The 21430-nt window shown below is 37.9% G+C and overlaps 1 protein-coding gene across 8 annotated transcripts in view; it reads left to right on the top strand.

The window, feature by feature from the left end:
* Positions 1-21430, top strand: part of foxp1b (forkhead box P1b) — a 528108-nt gene that overhangs the window by 434816 nt on the left and 71862 nt on the right. For all 8 annotated transcript variants that reach the window (XM_073072380.1, XM_073072379.1, XM_073072378.1 and 5 more), the window contains 2 exons: positions 8989-9145; positions 11132-11327. In XM_073072380.1, the coding sequence (XP_072928481.1) occupies positions 8989-9145; positions 11132-11327 (353 nt within the window). The remainder of the gene's footprint in view (positions 1-8988; positions 9146-11131; positions 11328-21430) is intronic.

Here is a 21430-nt window from a genome sequence, read left to right as displayed (position 1 = left end):
ACTTCTGTTCTCCTGATGAAAGAAAACTGCTTCTTGGATCTCCAGCTTCTTCCTCCTTAATCAGCTCTTGGCCTTGCTTATGTTGTGAGAAATTGTTGTTGTTGTGGTAAAATTCCTTCTAAATGCCAATTCATCACCACTTTGGTTCAGCCAATGACAACTGTGTCATCAGCAAAATTAAATGCAGCTTTGGAGCTGTTCTTCAAAATTCGAAGTACATTTATTATCAAAATATGTATACTATATACAACCTTGAGATTCGTCGGCTTGCAGGCAACCACAAAATAAAGAAACACAATAGAAGCTGTTTTAAAAAAAACCCACACAACAATGACCACCAAACACAAAAAAGAACAAGTCATGCAAACAATAAAAAAGTTTTAAAAAAATGCACAGAGAGCATGAACCACCGAGTCCTGAAAGGGAGTCCACAGCCAAGGAGCCAGTCTAGGAGCCCAATGGTTGCAGGCCACAGCTGCAGAGTCAGTTCAGTGCTGAGGGAAGTAAACCTTATGGAGTACTGAGCTGAACACCAAATTGTCCTTGATGCCTTGATCATTTTCGGCACATAAATCAGCCAAACATTGTTTCGTATTTCACTCTCAGACCCAAGCCCTGCCGATGTGATCTGACCTCAAGTCAGCTGTAGCAATGGGCAAACATCGGTTCGTTTCGCCACTTCGGTCTGACCCAAGTCCATTCCAGCAATACCACAAAAACACCAGGTCATACAGACAGTTCAAAAGCAGTACTCCCAAAGGGAAATTACAGGCTGTGGATTGCAGTGATCATAGTCCAGAAAAAGTGTAATTTATAGAATAGTTAGTAGTTTTGCTTGCTGCCTGTAAAGAGTCACCGTGTTTCTCCAGCATCATCTTTAACAGAGTCACACAATCATAAAGTGTGTAGAGGAGGGGCTAGGCTCAGTGGATGTAAGTGCCACTACACAGTAGTCATTGAGGCAGGTTACCAGATGCTTCTTGGGTAACGGTATGATTGATGCCTGCTTGAAGCAGGTGGGTACCTCAAACTGCGGAAGCGAGAGATGGGAAATGTTGTTAAGCATTCCAGTCAGTTGATTAGCGCAGGTCTTCAGTACTCAACCAGCTACTCTATCTGGACGAGATGCTTTCCATGGATTCACTCTCATGTTGGTCACGGGGTTTTCGGAGGCTGTGGGAGTTCATGAAGGTACATCCATATTCTGTCGGTCAAAGCAAGCATAAAAGGCAATGAGCACATCTGAGAGCAAAACCTCATTGCCATTTATATTGCTTGGTTTTGCCTTGTAGTAGTTGATGGCGTTCAATCCTTGCCACAGTTGTCGAGCATCCCCCTGTGATTCAAGTTTAGTATACGATATAGTGTTTTAATTATTTCCTTGTCATAAAGCAAAACAGATGACCTTTGCCATTGAATCGTGTTAAAATACATTTGAAGGTATATGTTAATTGAGCGTTATTCTGATATTTGTATATAAGCTGATGAATCCTCCTCTTACTGTCAGTGCTCCACAAAATATTAGGATTTCCATTGTGAAAATGGTGCAAGGATGTTTAATTTCATTCCTATAATTAAAGTTCAAGAAAATGATAATTGCTTTCTGGTGAAGGCTCCTTGATTGGCAATCCAAATTTTAAGAAGTCATTAAGTCAATTCATTGATGTGTATGCAAACATGGCAGCTATAGAATATATCAGTGCAGAGAGATGCAAAGTTCTCCTATAATGTTACTACATTGCACAAAATTTGACATCTATATACACAATAAAATATACTTACAGCCTCTCAAAAGAAAACTAGCCTCCTAGATTATTTACATGAGTAAGTGATAAGAGTGAGACACTTATATTCCAGGTCTCTAGATCCCAGAGCTGTCAATCTGTTTGCAGAGAGATCTGTTAGTAGATGTATGTAAAATATATATTCCTCAATTCATTTTTATTCCTATGCTTTGACAAATTAGTAATTCTCATTGTTCCTAAGTGTATTGGGTAGTTATTGCTTTCAGCCTTCGTCTTGGTCTTTTGATTGAGATTAACAATTTTGTGTGGATGGTCACTATAGTCTGACTTTACCCCCAAATAAAAGAAGTACCTGTCCTGTGTGAAATTATTTTCCTCTCTTCAGTGCAGAATCTGAATGGTTCTAAATTGCTTTCTTCAGTCTGTTCTGTAAAATTCTGTGCAACTCCAGTTCCAGTTTTCTAAGCCTCCTTAGAATACTGTCTACAAATAATGTCAGTAGCTGGTTTATTATCAGTGATATATCACACTAAATTTGTTCCTTTTGTGGCCGCAGTACACTGCAGCACATAAAAATTACTATGAGTTTCAAAAATAAATAAACAATACAAAAGACAGATAACGAGGTAGTGTTCACAGACTGTTGATCAGATGGTTGATTGGAAGTGGACACCATCTATTTAAAAATAGATCCAGCATCTAAGATCTGCAATGGCAACTAAAGGTTGTTCTGGACATAAAAATTAACAGGTAGTTAAAAAATCATCTGGTCCATCAAGCCTGCCCACACTTGTGATGACTGGAGCAGTGTGACTAATCACTTCATTTTCCCCTGTTAGCACCACATCCTCCACAGCCATGAAACTTATGTGAGCCATGAGGAAAAAGGATTTTATATAAATCTTATGGGCTGATATTGGATCCTCCTGACGTTGCATTACGAGCATTAGCTAAATAGAAATAAATAATCAAAGTAATTTTATCATGTAATGCAACAATTTTAAATTAGCTAAATGCAGTTTGGTACTTGCATTTATTCAGTCTAGGTCTCCAGATTTTATGAGATATATAATAAAGCAAGCAGCTTACAAATGTAGTAACAGGCATGCTCATTTTCATACTTACTTAATCTACCACACACGAGGTCCATAAACAGTGTGAGCCTTGCACAACAGCCCGGACTGAACCAGAAAATGTAGGCTTACTAAAGGCAAACTAAAGGCCCTGCTGCCTCCAGACCTGAACCATTTGAGCTGTTCGATCCACGTTTTCTATTTGGTCATCCCCATAACTAACCCTCAGCCCCTGCAGTTTTCAGTTAGTGCCCCCAACCACTTATTCACTGGCAAACTCCCCTCTGATCATCTCTGCTGCCAACCTTCCTTTCTGAATCATCTCTCCCATCCACAAGTTCGGTCTCCAGTTCACATTTTCTGTTTTCTGTGAGTGGCAGGAGATTGTGGGTGTGAATGGTCTATGTGAATTTAGGCAAGTATGGCTATTCTGTTCTGCAGAATAATCGCCTGATTAAAGTTTTATGAAAATACTGATCTTCTTCATTTTCTTATGCAGACTGACTGGATAAAAATAGAGCACATTCCAATTTTTACTCTAATCCAGTCTCCTTAAATTATTTTACATCAGGTGCAATTTTTTTCCATTTTACAATGCCCAACTTGATAATTAAATCATTAAGAAGAGAATGAGAATAAATGATTTAGGTAATCTACCTGTTTTTGGTTTTCATTTTTAATTTTAAACACCATTACTTTCTATAAAACACTGAAGCTTTCTGTAAAAATATGTTTTAACACAAATAGAGCCACCATAAATTAAAACCGAATCAGTAAGTGTCTCAACATTATTAACTAAGCAGTTTTTGATCTTTCTAGATGTTCAAAAAGTTTTAATCAGTCCAAATTTGGATGTTTCAAAATGTATACAGAATGATAAATGATAAATCCAGACGATGAAAGCTATGTGCCCAGAGAATTCCTATAATCTGTCTGTTACAACATCCACATGTACATGATTCCAATATTTCTGAATCACTGCTTTACACACTCAATAGTGTTTGCTCTTGTTATAAAGACATTACTGACGTCAGGCACAAACTGCAAGTTACTTGTTTGTATACATGCCCTCTTCCCCTTCTCAAACTCACAAACAAATAAACTCAAGTTTATGAAATGAACAATGACATACATGTATCACGTACAAACGCAATTGTAGTGTAGATTATCCTAGTGATTACTTCTGGGTAAAATTCTGCCCATAATCAAATGATCCAGGCTCTTCAGTGTACGATTCACTCAAGCATGGCTGACATTCCCATGACTTTGTGTACCTGAAAATCAAATAAAAACTACCAGCAAATACTGGACACCTGAAATAAAAATAGAAGATGCTGGAAGAAAGATGGGTTTTCCGTTTTATGATTGGCCCCTCATGCTGTCATCAGTTGTATATCAGGCATTTACTCCTCGCCAGTATATATTGAAGTTTGTGTGCAACCTGAAGTCTTGGTTGTAAACTTCACAGGAATTTATTTTAAATACATTGAGCTCCTTTGTTGTTTATCCACTTGAGGGAGAGCCTGACTGGTTCAAAAATCACTAAAGGCTGCTGACACATTAGGAAGTTGACAGTGTGTGTTTAAACAGGGTGTAAGTACTTCTTAGAGCAGTAAGCTGCTGACACATTTAGTGGGTACCTCAGTATGACATTACTCACAGCATTTCATTCACAACTTATCCAGATGAAGTGTGGTAGGGTCTCTAACAACACCAACAATTGCCACAACCATCAGTTATCTTTGTACAATGAAAATGCCACAGTAGCTGTTAGTGCAACACTATTACATCTCTGGGCATTCTGGAGTTTGGAGTTCATTTCCAGTGCCATTCTGTAAGGAATCTCTGTACATCCTCCCCGTGGAATGGGTGGGTGCTCCGGTTTCCTCCCACCGTCCAAAGACAAAGGTTAATTTGTGATTGTAAATTGCCCTGTGATTAGGTTACGGTTAATCGGGGTTGTGGGGTTGCTGGGACAGCATGGCTCAAAGGCCAGAAGGGCACTGTAATACTAAGTAAATAAAAAAGAATGTGTTCAATGATGCTGTCATGCTCAACATCATTCATGCATGATAAAAAGCAAAAGTCAGAAATCATAAGCCTATCTGATAAGATTGCACACTGTAGGGCCTTTCCTGTCACTACTTCATCTCTTTGAAGTCCCAGTGTTGTAATACGGGGCAACTTACTTCTGTCAGTAGAAAGAAGGATGCTCCTCTTCTTCTGCTAGATTTCAAACCACTCCGTCATTGCTTCAGCCTTCAGACACAGAGATAGGGGGCTTGCAGAGTCTCACAAGCCTGGTCCCAGCTTTCTTCACTCTTCTGCATCCATTTGGGTCTCTGAGCAGAATCTTATTTGTTTTTAATGAATGAGATGTGAGGATGAATGGCTTCCCTGTTGCTGTTGCAGGATGAGTATTCTTGTGCCGTTTGTCTGCTCCTATAGGAGAGCAATCTGTCGGAACATGATTATCTTTGTCATTCAAAAATGCACTTTGCTAACTCTCCATGAAGAACATTTGTGTGTGTGTACGTGTGTGTGTGTGTGTGTGAGAAAGAGAGAGAGAAATGCTGTAATGCTACCAACTTCTTAAAGGTAGCAAGCCTAAGTCCATTGGGAACAGATCCAGTGTTTCAGAAATGATGTTCAGTAAGGACTTCAAATTATTCCTTTTCTACCAGAACTACAAGTTATTGCCATTTAATAAATACCAGGCGAATATGTTCATTGGAGTGAGCCCATGTCAAAAAAATGTTTTTTTTTGAAGACAAGTTTCATGTCTTCACAGTATCCGTTGGCTGAGCCGTTAGTCTTTGTGTTATAAGTTAATGCTTTACAAAGAGGAGTGCATCCTTACCAAAGTGTGGGGGGGGGGGGGGGGGGAGGAGGCTCCTTTGCTCCACATAATCTCACTGAGAATTTGAAGGTGGATTCCTTCATTCTGCTTGTAATCACTTGCATTTGGTAAGGCAAGTGTGACAGCTTGCTAACCACCTCATAGTGATTTAATTAGCCTGTTATTAAAACATCCCAATCATGATCCTTATCAGATTCCTCTAGGGCACCAGAAATGCACAGACTTTCCTCTGTGAGTCGATGCACCGGATTCTTTATATTTAGTTCCAAATTGAAAGTGCCTGGTGTATCTCCCGGTCACATGCATCCTTCTTATCTAATCTGTACATCCTTCATAATGTCACTCACTGTGGAGTTAATGAGTGTCAGGCAAAATAACAGATAATGGTATTATTATCATGATTATCCCCCTCCTCACTATCCAGTGCTTCCCCCTTATTTCATGGTATCCCAATACCATGCAAAGACAAAACAGAAGTTGTAAGTCAACCAAGTAGCCTTGCAGTTATGCATTAGTACATCTGGTTGTGAGGATGTTGACAGCAGTGCAATGTTGTAATTATAATTAAACGTTGTCAGTAAGTACACCTCGCAGACCAGGTATTGTATGCATTGTGGATGGTTTGAACTTCGGAGTCCTCAGCCCAAAGGGTGGCCTCCCTCATGGATGAAGTATCGAAATAGTCTCCCTTATATTCTTTCCCACAGCAGGGAGACATTGAGGCTTGACCATATAGAGGGCACGTTCGTGTGGATTGAGGTTGATAGAGTTGGAGAAGGTGTGATGTGTGTGTGGAAGGTAAGACTGGAGTCATTATTTAATGTGATGATGGTGTGTGTGTGTGTGTGTGTGTGTGTGTGTGTGTGTGTGTGTGTGTGTGTGTGTGTGTGTGTGTGTGTGTGTGTGTGTGTGTGTGTGTGTGTGTGTGTGTGTGTGAGAATTTTTCAATGCTCTGCATGCACATTGTGAGAGCATAGAATTTCTACCAGATGCACTCTGTGGAGCAGATCTCATTTCAGAAAGAGATTATTTTGGCCACTCTCTCCTGTGTTGTTGGGTCTCCTGACCCCCTCTCAATTCACCCTTCCCCAGACACGAGGGGCCTCCCTACTATCATCTGATGGGAGGGAGCATTGTCAATGATCCACCCCACCCATCCAGCAATTTCTTTGACCCCCTACCATCAGGCAGGAGGTATGCTAGCATTAGGACAAGAACTATTAGGATGGGAAACAGCTTCTTCCCCCAGGACGTATGACTACTGCATTCCCTGCCACCAGATATGAATCTTCTCGTATGGTCTCATCACATATGAAGCATTGGTAGCATTATTCAGTTTACTTTTTACCTTGATTCATATACACACCTTATTATTTCTTAATTTATTTGTGGTAATATTACTTTATGCATTATGTACGTGAGCTATATATTCATTGTGCACATTGGTCGTTTGCACTGTACAGGTGTACAGTTGAATGACAAAAAAACTGAACTTGAACCCTAATACTTAATTTCAGTACTGTGGTAAGCTATGTATACCTGACTGGACACGGCCCTCTGCTGACTGCTCCTGTGGCTCCTCCCACAGACCCCTGTATAAAGGCGGTTGGGGCACTGCTCCTCCCTCAGTCTTCGACATGTCGTGCTCCCTTTTCGCTGTTAATAAAAGCCTGTTGTTCACTTCCAGTCTCCTGGAGATATTGATAGTGCATCAAGTACTTCCTGTGAATATCATGGTGCTGCCTCCCTGGCAACTGTAATGTACATTATTGCCTTTTGGCTATCTTGGGGAGTGTTCCTTGAAGGTCTGGTGTGCATTAGTCATTGATCCATAACAAAGCTCTGTGAAGTTGGGTGAGCTCCCATCTGGACTACACTGATTGTGTTTCAACATGATTCTTTGTGCTCACCATCATTGCTCTGTGCTTACATATTGTTTTGCCCAATTCCACCAATCTAATGGATGTAACACACCAGATAAATGGTGTGATAAACCTAAAAAAAAAACAATTTTTAGGTTTTGGCACATTCAATTTCACTCAGAATTGATTGTCATATATGTGAGCAAATTGACCTGAAATGATGAAGAACACAAATATCAAAGGTAAATAAAGGCAGTGGAAGGATTGAAAATGTAAATCAATGATTGGAGCATTATGATACTAACTTGATTGTCCAGTGATCGAACCTGGAAGAGACATGAGTGTAAAAAGCAAATAGAAAAGTAAACATTAAACAATATGGAAACTACAAGGATGTTTGTTGCATTTTTCATTTAGATTTTAGCAAAGGATGAGAATTATTTATGCTGTGTAATTTATAACTTTTAGCCTTCAATCAATTGGCTTTGTATATTTACTATTGATTCTGAGCGGATTTTGCTTGTGATAATTTTGCCATGGCACACAGCATCCCAGTCCAATTTCACACTATAGGCTTATAAACTTTGAACAATGTTAGTAGATGTGTAAATATAATTCAACAATTTATCAACAGTCTTTTATTAATTACACTTCGCATACACTATCTTGCTAATATTGTTGCCTGTGTTCTTAAATAGCATGGAAAACAAGTATAGATTTACTATATTGTATACATATTTATAGTGTTTTGTTTTAATCAATTGCATAGTTAAATCAATTAGTGAAAGCAATGGTGAGGGAGAACAATAATTCAAAAAGTAATAATGATAAATGTAAAGAGAATATGTGCTCAATCAATATAAGGGCCTTTTCAAGCTGAGTGACGTATTGGGATACCAATATTCAAGTCCAGAGTTGTTTGGTAAATTATAAATGTCTGCAATTAAAATGCAGAGGCTGTTTCTATGAATAATTTAGTAAGTTATTTCATGTTTTGTCATGGCTGATTAACATCATTAAATTAACTTTTTATTTTTCCATTTTTTTTCCATTTATTGAAAGGGGCATCATGCAATCGTGCTTAGAGATTAAATAGTTGCTAGTTTAGTGAACCCCATCTATGTGTATCAAAATAGGTGGAAGAAGTTTTTGTAATTTATATTAATCAGAAATAAGTCATCATGCAGAGTATTCTCAGGTGGTTATTTTCAATTTCACTTAATCAACCTTTTCAATAGTACATGTTTAACTTTCTGCTGAGATCCTTGGCTTTGACTGGAGCCACTAAGAATAAAGTGATAGTTAGATCAACTCTATAAGGAAGGTCATCTGTGCTTCCAGTTTGAATTTAATTACAGTTAGCGTCAATAGGGGAAAATAAACAATTATTAATAGTATAATGCAATGTTTTTTCTAATCCAGAATCTCTGAATTTTATTTAATTTTAGCAACAGCAACCGCTGGCAGCCCACCACTTAGCCATACAGCAGCAACTTCTACAGGTGCAGCAGCTTCAACAACAGCACATCATGACAATGCAGCGTCATGGCTTGCTTTCAGTACAGTCTGGCCAGCCAGCTCTCTCTCTGCAGACATTAGGACAAGGTAAGTGTCAGGACTGGAGATGGACCCTTTTAAAACTGCCTTCTGAGTTGGGCTCAGCAAATGGGAACTGCAAAATCTGCAGCAGTTAAGTTGTTCAGGAGAGGGCAATTGAGCAGTGACAGGGCACACCAGCGTATAATATGAAAGCTATGAATGTGACGATGCGTGAAGTGTAATCTGTACAGCAACACATCAGGGACGCCCTTAGGTAATTCAGCAGCCATGTCATTGATTGATTTGAATAGTTGTATGTTATAGCTAGCTGTTCCTGTGGTGTTTAAGGAGCATGTTTAAAGCCTAAGGGTGTCTATCTGCAAGCCATTGACCAAAGAACCTACAGAGAGTGGCTTCAGAGGTGTAGTTCTAGTGATGCAGTAAACTAATAGTAGTGACATTTGTCCCAGTGGAACACAGGTTCTTTGGAATGCAATTGAGGGTTTGGGCAGGCAGAAATTCAAAGCAATTTTTTATCACTGTGATAATAGTCCAAAACTGATGTCATTATGAACCTTAAATCAACTTTATGCTTGCTTGAACATAGCCACCTGGGTATAGAGGTACAAGGACGAAAAAGGTTGAGCAACTATGTTTGTCTTTCAACCAGTACTACCTGGGATTGGGAAATTGAGTTCTATGAGCAGTAATCAATCACGTTTTTCAACAACATACATTTTTCAAAGTAGTGTCCATTTTTTTATAATGAGGAACAGTAGGGTATGTGTTTAAAATTAAATGAATAAATCTTGGGTAAAATCCATCATGGAAGATCCTTTTCATGCTAATCTGATTAAAGATAAAGTGTGACAATCTACTTTCCTTTTACACAAAAGCATGTTATGAGCAGGCATGCTTATTCTCCTTTGTTTTAACCATGCAAATAGTGGCGTTAAGGTCAATTTTGCTTATAATTGTTAGCTCACAAGCAATCCTGTTCAGCACATTTGCGAGAAATTAATATTTCTAGTATTATCATGTTTGGAAATGAAAGCTCAGTGTAAAGAAATAGGAAAATCTATGTTGTGACCTTCCTCCTGCTTGATTTTCTAGTTGTTATTGCTCAGCTAATACTGAGAAGATTGTTCTACTGTCCTACTATAATTTACTATTCTTTGATATGCAAACTATCTGCCCAGAACATGTAAAAATCCTATCAGTCTCATTTCACACTTCTTAACCACTTAGACTCTCTGGAGTCTATTGCCTTTTAGACCTACACTCTCCAATGCTACCATAATTAAAATTTTTAGCAGTAGTTTAGTAAAGTAAAGATATTTTGGCTGATCATTTTCAGATTATTATCCAATCCTTGCACCTAAAATGGAAGTAATAAATTAGATTCTGACCAAGTATTCTCACTGATCTAAAGTGCTTGAATATTTAATTGTGATTTGTAATTAAAATATAGTTAGAACCACAGGATTTTTGCTTTCCGCTTTCAACTTTCCACATTGGTTTTTGAATGAAATAAAATTTTAATGATAAAGACAGGTGATTAAAAAATAATTACTGACATAATATTCTAATTTTGTAGTAAAATTATAAAAGGCCTTTGAATATGGTGCAAATGAATTGGTTACATTTACAGCACATTATTTTCAATTATGCTTTTATATTTAAAGATGAATGTATTTGCCATTAATGTATTGCAAAATATCAGCAATGGTAAGTTTAAGTGCTCTGCTTTCAAAAGAAGGATGAATATGCAGAGCAGTCATTATGTTGCAATCTGTAGTAAAATGAATAGATCAATTATTGCAAACATCTGAAGAATTTACTTTTAATTATCAACACCAACCGAACATACAGTGGGTTGCACTCTGTCATGTTAGAAGTATTGCAGTGCCTCGGAATATATTTAAGATTTGTCTAATTAACATCAGACCTTGTTTACATATACTTTGTTTTTTTTAATTAGTATGTGGGAAAGGACAAGTCTACTGTTCATGGACCTAATTATACAATGTGGGCTATTGCTGTTTGACACAGGCATGACTCCAACAGAACTGCAGCAGCTCTGGAAAGATGTGACTGGAGCTCACACAATGGAAGAAAGTGTAACCAAAAATGGCAGTCTAGACCTTTCCACTAGCTCAATTTGTTCTACTGCAGCACCACCTAAGACCTCACTACCAGCAACGCTGATGAATGGACAGTCTACGGGTCACACTCCAAAAAGGGAATGGTAGGCATTCATAGACACTATTTAATGTCCACCACTGATCCAACTAATTTGTTTTTATCTTCCAAGTCCTTTTATTACCCTCACTTGTTTGACTGGTGGTACTGCCATCCATTTATCATAGCCTAATATGTGTGTTACGATGCCTGATTATCCTTCTAATATTTCTTTTTTTACCATGAAAAATTGAGCTCTCTGAAGAATTGTGTGGGTAAGTAGCCATGCAATGTTAATGGGATTCTGCACAACATAATGTTCAGGACAAAGAGTGCATAGTTTTGTTGCTATTCTGTTTTGTGCAGAGAGTTCTGCAGTAAGAACATGACTCCTACCCCCATCTCCATTGCAACTTCTACTAATACTTCATTTTCTGTCAGAATATACCATGGTTTGCAAAAGGTATCGCAGAGGTCTGATGCTTGGTAATTGTCATGATAAAGATTCACAATTCATTTAAAATGAATTGCAGTATAATTTTCTGAACTCCTGCTCAGCAGGTTTTACATACTTACAGTTGAAAGAGCTTGTATTATATAGCTGAATTTAATGTATTGAAAATTCAGTTACATAATTTCCTTAGGATATCCTAAAGTGCAGTACAAATGATGGATCATCTTGGTTATATTGACTGTTGTCTTGTAGACAAACAATTTAGCCAAGTTGAGTACAACAAAGTCCCAGAAATCATAAATGTTTAAGTGAACACACGTAATCCTTTTTGGTGATGGTGCTTGAGAGAGTGTTGTCTGGGACAGTGAAGAAAGCTCACTGCTTTTTTTTCAAATGGCCAAAGCAGATTTTTCATATCTGCTTTCCAAGGTATATGGTGTTTCAGTTTCTTACTCCGGAGAATAAGATCCTGCAAATACATGGTAGTTTCTGTGTTCGTGGAGTGCACACAGAAAAGCACCTGTGTCTGCTGAGGTAGCAGGGGAGCTTGGGAAAGAAGTCCACCCTCTCTAGTACTATCATATCCTTCCTCTGTCACAGAACTGTATATAGTCCTTCAGCCGAGGTCTGATCAATTGGAGCATAACCTCCCTGCTCTTGTATTCAAGCCCCCAACTAATGAAGAAAAGTATCCCATAAGCCACCTTAATCACATTATCTACCTGCACTGCCGCCTTCAAGGAACGTTGGACTTGTATGCTAAGGTCTCACTGTCCTTAAAAAAAATTCCTAGAACCTTATCATTCATGGTATATGCTCTAACCTCATTATTAGTACCAAAATGTGTCACCACACATTATTGGGATTAAACTGCACTACTATTTCTCAGCCCATTTCATCAATGAGCAACGATATTACCCTATAGCATTATACACTGCCAACACTGTCAACAACTCCACCAATCTTCACGTCTTCTGCCTATTTGATGATGGTGTTGCCTACATCCACATCTGTTTGTCATACTTATTGGAAACATCATTGATCCCTTGTCACAGCCCACTACCATTACTCTAATTCTCCTGTTGCCAAGCTAACTTTGGGTCGAATTTGCTGTGGATCACACGGGACCTAACCTTTTTGTGCCAGTTTCCCATGAGGGAACTTAATCATGGTGGAGTTTGGTAGCTGGCAGGGATATGATACAATGTGAGCTAGTAGGGGTGGTGGGCCAAACTGAGGTTCCTTTAAATATATTCTTAAAGGATTTCCTTTGTTAACCCCAACAACAGAACCCTGTTCAGGCAGGTCCACTTTAAGTCAGACAGAAGCAGGCCTCAAAGCACAGTGAAATGTGGAGGTACAAAAATTGCAGAACTGCTCTCCAGTTAAGTATTATGAGATACCATTGAACATTTCAATGCTCCGCTTTGCATTAAAGCCCCAGTCAAAATCCATCAGTATTGAATGTATTCATCAATCAAAGCAACCAAAGTATTTGTGTCTATTCTTGACTTTGGAGACCCAAACAGCACAGCTTACCAAATACAGCAAGATATCTTTGCATTTGTACTTCACACCTTTGGTAATAAAGGCTGATTTGCCGTTTTCACATTGCTTATTGTTCTTCTGAATTTGTGTTGAGCATTAAGTCTTCTCTCCATACTAAAATGTAATCATTTCTCACCATTTAAATTATCCTGTGTTACTGTTTTACTTGTCAATTGAATGTCACATTTGTACACTTCACCCTCCATCTGTCACACACCAATGTACTTTCTTATCCTGTGTCTGTATTCCATTGAGACTCTACATCCTTCTGAGCTCATTGAGCTCATTTTCCTACCTAGATGTATAATGTCAGGAAATTCGGGCACACTACATTTGTTCTATCCATTTAAGCCATTAATGGAGATCATAATGGCCAAGGACCCAGTAACAATCCATTATGACATCTTGTTATATCAGGCTAAAATCAGGCTACTTTTCGGTCATTAAACCAATGTTCAGTCCACAACTTCACTGGTATTTTTTGTGAAACTGCAGGTGTGTTATCAAATGCCTTCTGAAAATCTAAATATGTAACATTCAACAGATTCTCCCATCTTTTTGAATTCAGAAAAAGTCAAATTTGCTTAGGTAATTTTCTTCACATAAACTAGTACTTTTTTTCTCTGAATAAATTAATTTTGTGCCCTCCTCTAGTTAAAACTTTTTTCCCCTGAAAATTGGTATTAGGCTACTTATCCTGCAATCTCCCAATTTTGTTTAGTCCGCATTGAATAATAGTTGCACTCCCTACCTTCCAGTTTACTGAAGTAATCTACCTTTAAAAAATGAGATCTGTTTTTTTTTATTAATTTTACTTAAAAAATATAATTCAAGGGGTTCTGACCCCACAATGTCAGGTTCAAAAGAACTAATTCTCTTGACAAGATGGGGTTAAATCTTGTAATGTTCATTGCAGAAAAGAAGTGCTATGCTAGATGTGTTTTTCTTTGTACATAATTGGTGTATGCTCTCCATTTGCTCAATGTGATTAAATTACAGCCTTGCCCATAAGTAGTACACAAAAATATCTGAGGAAGGGTGCCCACAGATGCATTTAAGGCTTTAGTTGCAGTCTTGTCAGGCGTTATGGTGCCTGACCAGATTTCACATGACACTTGAAACTTTCCACAGATAGTTATAGTGCCTAGTTCCATTATAAATGAAAGAAACCTCCATGGTCTAAAATCGTGTCAATGGACAGACTGTTTTATGCCACTTTAAGTAAGGGCAACTTTCTTAAGAGTCTTAAAGGTATTACTGACACACTATTAGAAGAAATGTTCGTGCAAAAAGAACTTTTGTTCTGTATGGAATGGGCAGATATGTCTGTTCTTGTTCCATATTCCACCCAGCATCACCAACATCAGCTCTGGGCTTTGGAGTAGCAGCAATCTGTTAAGGAAATAAATAATCTGATTTGGCACAACACTCCTACTCTCCTCTTTAATTTGTCTTACACAAGGAAATTTCTAATTAAATCATTCAGGGTAAAACCCTTGAGTGTATGGGAGGAAAAAGCAGTTTTGATGAAGATTGTTGGTAAAGACCAACATCCATATTGTGGTGTGAAGATATTAATCCACTGATGTTATTTTTAAAAAAAACTCAAGGGGAGAGGGAATAGCGTTTCTGCATCATTTGTGCAGTAAATGATGGTTGTTGTTCAATTCATTTACCTTTAAATGTAGCTAATTACATGACTGGTTGATATTGAAAAGGCACCAGTAGAGCTTAAAACAGATTACATTAAAATTTTACAGTTTTTATCAAAAAATCACTACACGTTTTTATTATTATTGTAGTTTTAGAGAAGGTAAAACACTGTAAAGTTATTCTCTTGAGCATACCAGAATAGCATTGGTGGGTGATTTTTATAGTATATTACTGTTGACTGAACAAAGCTGCTGCATGATCACAACAGCTGTTGAAATAAGAATAGTGAATAGAAAAATGAGAAATGTACACATGTAATATTACTAGGAGGAGCCAGGAAGCTACAGCATAGAGGAAGAGATAAAATTAAAGTGGATCTTTTGCATTTTTTTCCTCAGAGGTTAAATATTGCCTTTTTACAATGCCTGTCTATCATGAGTTTTCAAGCTGATCAAAATTTATGCATATATGTTACACCCCACTTAGCTTGATATTAGCAGGGTTTATGAAAAATTTACATTTCATACTTTTACATACTACAAATTTGTATGAAGCATGCATTATTTTTTCCTGTTTTGTCCGTTTATAGTAATGTGATGTAAATATTGAAATATTTTTGAATTGGAAATCATTTTAATAATCGAGGAATGAGACAGCACGGGAGTAGATGATTCACCTCATTTTGATTATGTTTTTCCTTTTAAGGTGGAATCCCTTTACTGTTTCCTTACTGTCTTTGCATGTGTCTGTAAATATTTTGCTTCCAAGTATCTATCCAAAGCACTGAAGATCACTTGAAATATTCTTAATGGCATTCCTATTTATACCAATTTTATTTGAAAGACAAAATATTGTATAAAGAGTTTAATAGCTGCCTGCTTGCAGTTCTATTTACTAAATCATAATATGTGTTCTTAATGTGTAATTGTCATTTATAAATGATTCTCCTGAAAAAAGCATGGTTGACTACTTTTGTGAATGCTTCAGCAGTTTTTGATTGCACTGCAGTTATGGCTTGTTATGCAATATATCTAAAAGTAATTATATATTTTGTAGAAAAGCTGTTACAACACCTTCAATTAAATACTTCTGGTATAGCTTTATCTGCATCTAGAATATATTTTGTTTTGTCAGAATAATGCAGTTTCAGTTGGAAAATCAGAGTAAATTTGTTTTAGCTGAAGTCAGCCTGCTCTTCATGTGCGTTTGACCTAGTTGAATTTATGAAATATGTTCTTGAGACCATGATGGCCAGTTCAGTCTATCTAAGAGATTTGATAGCACAGGTGGTGCTAATATAGGACAGACCCCTAGGCACTTGTAGTCCAAAGTTGTACAGATTGTAAGCTGTCTGAGTCCATATGGCAGTCTGTCCCACTCTGCAAAGGGCATTGGATTTGTGCCTGCAGGTGGATTGGTCAGTGTACAACATGCAGACAAAAACGTTTAACCATTGCACTCCTGTTCTGAATAGACAGGATGAATGTGTCTGTTCATTTTGATTTACATTTTTAATATTTATTTCCCTTTGAGTGTTCCAATGTCTTTTGTTCCTATTATGTTAACTACATATTTCCAAATAAGATTCATTATGTTAGTTTTCCAAACAATGTAAGGTTTCTAATTAAATTTGTTAAATGCTGCAGCAGTATAGTGCACAGGCATGGAAGGGAAATTGATATGTTTTTCTCCTTCTAAGTCTTTTTTAAATTTGTCTAAATCATAATTTCAAATTGACAAATACTGCACTTCCATTAGTTGAGAACTGGTTTTTTAGAAACTGCCATAATTTGAATCTGCAAAAATAAGTATTTGGTCCGATAGCTTCAAATTTGTATTTATCATGATTTTAAAAAAAACATTTATTATATTTTAAATTGTATTGTCAGTAGGAAGTAAAGTTTAACAGAAAATTATTTTGCACCTTTGCTTTGCTTGTATTTTCTGAGTAAAATAGAAATACTGATTCAACAGCTGCTAGACATTTTTGAGGTGCATTTCATCTTGATGTTATAGATCACAGAATTATAGCACTTAGTGTTAACCATTTAGTGCGGTGCCTTTCACAGGTTGATAATATGTCTCTTGCTACAATTTCACACTTTTTATTTCATATTTCTAGCATCTGTGTATCTGCAATGTTTATTTCTCAATTTCACTGTAAAACATGCTTCTCCGAAGGTTCAGCTGTGGACCTCTTCTCCACATGTCCCTCTGTAGAAAGAAGTTGTAGGGGTTCAAGGATAAAATTCAAGGGGCTTCATCTTTCTGTCATTCCTTTTATCTTCATTCTCATTAACCATTTCATGTTTTATTTTCATAGTGAAACATTTAAAGGTATTTAATCTTAAAACCACTACACACATCTAAGCTGGGATTCATTCTTGTCATAGCATTATTTCTACTGTGGAGGTTCAAATTTTGTTTCTATGCCTGCTGTTGTTGCTTCTCCCTCTTACCAGCTGAGTCAGAGTAAATATTTTCATCTGTAATTATGATTTAGGGGCAGAACTTTAATTGTCCAGTGGTACAGAGTAATTTTTGATGTTCTTCATTGGTACTTTGTATGGTTGCATACCTCCAGAAAATTTACTCGTTTTCCTTTCACCTCGGAAATGTAAAAAGCAAAATCATTAAGATATAGATACGTCATTTTGTGTTACTAAACATATGGAAAAATATTACAGCATGAAAAATTTGCTGAAGAGCTGTCTTCAAGATCTGTGTGTCTTGGCTCGATGTAACTCATTGTCTTCTGAGCCAAAAGTTTTTAGAGTAAAATGCACTTGACCACACAATCTGAGCAAACACTTCATTGTAATACCAAGAAGGTAGTGCAAAGCTCAAGCTGCCAGCTCTGAAGTTTTGTGATTCAGTGGCTCTCATAAGGGCAACACAGTGGTGCAGTTAACAGAGCTACTTCCTCTCAGTTCCACATCTCGGACTCCATGCTGAACTCTGGTGCTGTCTGTGTAGAATCTGCACATCCCTACTGTGTCCATGTGGCCCCCGCCCCCATTTTCCAGTTTACTTCCACACCTCAAAGATGTGTAGGTTGATAGATTGTTTTCCCACTGCAAGTATAGCTGAGGGGTAGAATCTGGGGGAGGGGAAATTAATGGGAAATAGGAAGAGCAGAGATTTGATAGTTTGAAATTATTTCCTGTGTTGAAATGAAAACTGAATTTGTTTTCACTTTGGTGTGAAATGCACAGACATGCATTTACAGTATATGTCCTGCTGATAGTTGTGTTGGATAGAGGGCTAGTGTTCACAATGTGCTCAGGTGGGGTAAATGAATTCCAATAGGAGTCAGAATGCAATTCTAGTTTGATGCCAGCGTCTGGTCTCCTACACATATCACCTCAAATGGCTTCAACGTTGCTGGAGCAGAGCTGCTAATTCTCAATGATAAACTCTACAGATGGTTTTAGAGTGTCTCAGGCAGAATTGATTCTAGGTGAGTCAGAATCCGGTTTTAGAATCACTGTATTACATGAAATTTATTTTGTGGCATTAGTGCAAAGATGTAAACTTACGATAAATTACAAAATAAATTCTGCAAAGAGAAAAGAATAAAGAAGTAGTGTTCATGAGTTCATTGACCACTCAGAAATCTGATGAAGGAGAGAAGAAGCTGTTTCTGAACCACTGACTGTGGGTCTTCAGACTCCTGTGCCTCCTCCCTGATGGTGATGATGATGATCTCATCTGTCTGTCTTGAAGGACAATGGAAATTATTCACTGGAGTGACCTCTCCAGGACACATGCCTGGGCGGAAGGTACAGAGATCTTGGGAATCCCAGTTGTCAGGATCCCCCTCTCAGACTCACCGGCGAAGTCCAAAGGAATTGGAAGCCGAGAGCGAGAATAATGACCACTACCCACTTACACTACCGAACTAGACACATCACAACAACCATTTGACACGTGATGGTAGTAACAAGAAAAGGGCATGTCTTAGATGGTGAGAGACTTTAATAATGACTGCTGACTTCCTGAGGCTCCCCCTGTTGAAGATGTCCTCAGTTGCGGGGGAGGGATGTGCTGTGATGGAGCTAGCTGAGTCTCTTGCAGTCTGGTGCATTGTGCCTCCATACCAGGCTATGATGCAACCAGTCAGGATGCTGTCCACTGTATATCTGCACAAATTTGCAAGAGTCTGTTGACATACAAACTCCTAATGCAGTAGAGCTGCTGGTGTGCCTCCATCATGATTGCATCAACGTATTGGGCTCAGGAACTTAAAGCTGCTCACCGTTTCCACCACCGACCGCTCAGTGAGGACTGGTGTGTGTTCTTCCAACTTCCTCTTGCACCATCAGTTCTTTGGTGTTACCTTGGTAGCACTAGGCATAATTTGCTGTAGATAATTAATCCAACTGCCATTGTTTGGGTGTGATAGGAAACTGAAGCACCCACAGGAAGCCCATGGAGTCACGAGAATGTGCAAACTCCATACATATATTAGCAGAGCTCTGAATCAGACCAGGGGCATTGCCGTACTGAGGTAGCTGTACTATGCAGACGCCACACAAAAAAATGTGATTTAATAAATTGTCATATTAAAGGGACAAAGCTGTACCAGTCATGTTCAGTGGTAAGTGCTCTCTTCAGTGGTAAGGTAACACAAGAGCCTTTCTCTGCTCATTCTTTTTAAGTGCCATCTAGTCGTGGAAAGGAGAAGCAAGTGTATTAGAGGTTTGCACCCGCTATCTGGCTGACGTACCTATCGTAATTGATTTGCAGACAATGTATGCAATCTGCGTAATAAGTTGTTGTTAATTTGGAATAGTGATGCATGTTTGAGTGTATACTTGAAATATGAATGCAGGTTTCAGACTTGACTGGTGATGTTTGTGAGTTGAGCAAGGAGGACATTGTGAAGATGTTCATCTCCATGTAGAAAGAGAACAGTGCTTTCTCTCTGTTGATTAATGCCTCCAATGCTAACCCCTGTTTATCCCCATGTTATGCTATGTCTTGTACTAGGTCACAGTCACCTTTAAATTGTATTCCACCAGACACTTGCCTTCAAGAGGTGCAGGGTAACTTTTAGTTGATTGGAAGTGTTGCTAGGCACTCTTGCTAAAGCAGACAATAGCATGGTTAGTATCGACTAGAGCACCTTAAAGTGAGCAAACTATGGAATTCTTTTCCTCCAAGTTAAATAGGCAAAGTTCATCAAACAGTATGATTGTAAGGCAGAACTTATAGTGTTATTGAGCTTTTGCTCTTTTTATCATACAGCTGTGAACACAGTGAGCAAGTGTTCTCCGAGTGAAGGCATCCCTACAGCTTATAGCATTTGAGGCACTGAGCAGTCATGAGTGCAACATGAACAATATACAGTGGAATCCAGTTAATCAGGACATATTGGAACCAATATATTTTAGCCCAATTAAGTGGCTGCCCCAATTTGCTGAAGTTTGATGGAAATAGTTAAACAGGTATAAAAATTACAATTACCATTTAACTGTGTAACAAATTATTTTCTTAAATGAAATACAGAACAAATTAGAACACTACTAATACTACTACAGTAGTATAAAACTATTGTTTCCTTATAGTTATCGATGGAGGAATTCATCCAGTATATGCTGCGTGTACTTTTGATTAACTGTACATGAACAAAATCAGTGAAGACACCTAGTGCAGCTAATGGACCGCCTTCATACAATGCTTTCAACAACTGCATCCTCCAAATATTTCATTTTCATTGTAATGTTCAAGATAATTTCCCAATACCTTAAAATGCTTAATTTCCCAATTAAGTGGCATGGTGTCCCAAATAAAAGAAAGGGATCCTGGCTATTTTCTTGATTAGTTTTTGTTCTGTAAGAGTTGTCCGAAATAAGTGGATGCCCCAATTAACCGATAGTCCAATTAACTGGAATCTACTGTATTTCTTTTGATCTCTTTTTCCTACCACTGCTGATAAACTCTAGGCACTCCAAGAGGAAGAGTCCAATGGCCAGTTACCTTATTTCCATTGACGTTTTATGGGAGTTATGTTAAAATAAGCATCCCTGAGGAAATTTAGTATCATAATTAATACTGGTTAGATGTTAAATTAAAATTATGGCAGTAATTTCAAAATGTAAAATTGAATGAAAGTTGGATTGGTAATCATTAGCAGTGGGATATGCCTCAAGTTGTAATGCCTTCTTTGTTACCGTGGTGAATTCATTAAGAGCTTTTAACATATGGTTCCGTGCAAGTCAGAAATTCAAGGGGAAGATGTTTCCTTTTCATTTGAACTGATGTATGTTTGTGTGGAAGATTTCTGCCTGTGCTAAACTACTAAATTGTAAAGTACTTAACAAATACTGGGTTTTGTTACACCTATCTCATAGGGGAGCTTTAGTGTTTGGCTTACATATTAATGACTTCTGGGCAACACACAAAATGCAGGTCAGGTAGCATCTATGGAGGAGAATAAACATTTAACATTTTGGGCCAAGACCCTTCATCAGGACACCTGCCGGATGGTTTGCTTAAAATTATGATGACCA

This window comes from Hemitrygon akajei, chromosome 19, assembly GCF_048418815.1.
Source record: "Hemitrygon akajei chromosome 19, sHemAka1.3, whole genome shotgun sequence".
Lineage (NCBI taxonomy): Eukaryota > Metazoa > Chordata > Chondrichthyes > Myliobatiformes > Dasyatidae > Hemitrygon > Hemitrygon akajei.
Note: the sequence above shows the minus strand (reverse complement) of the source record. Positions and strands in the feature narration are given on the sequence as shown.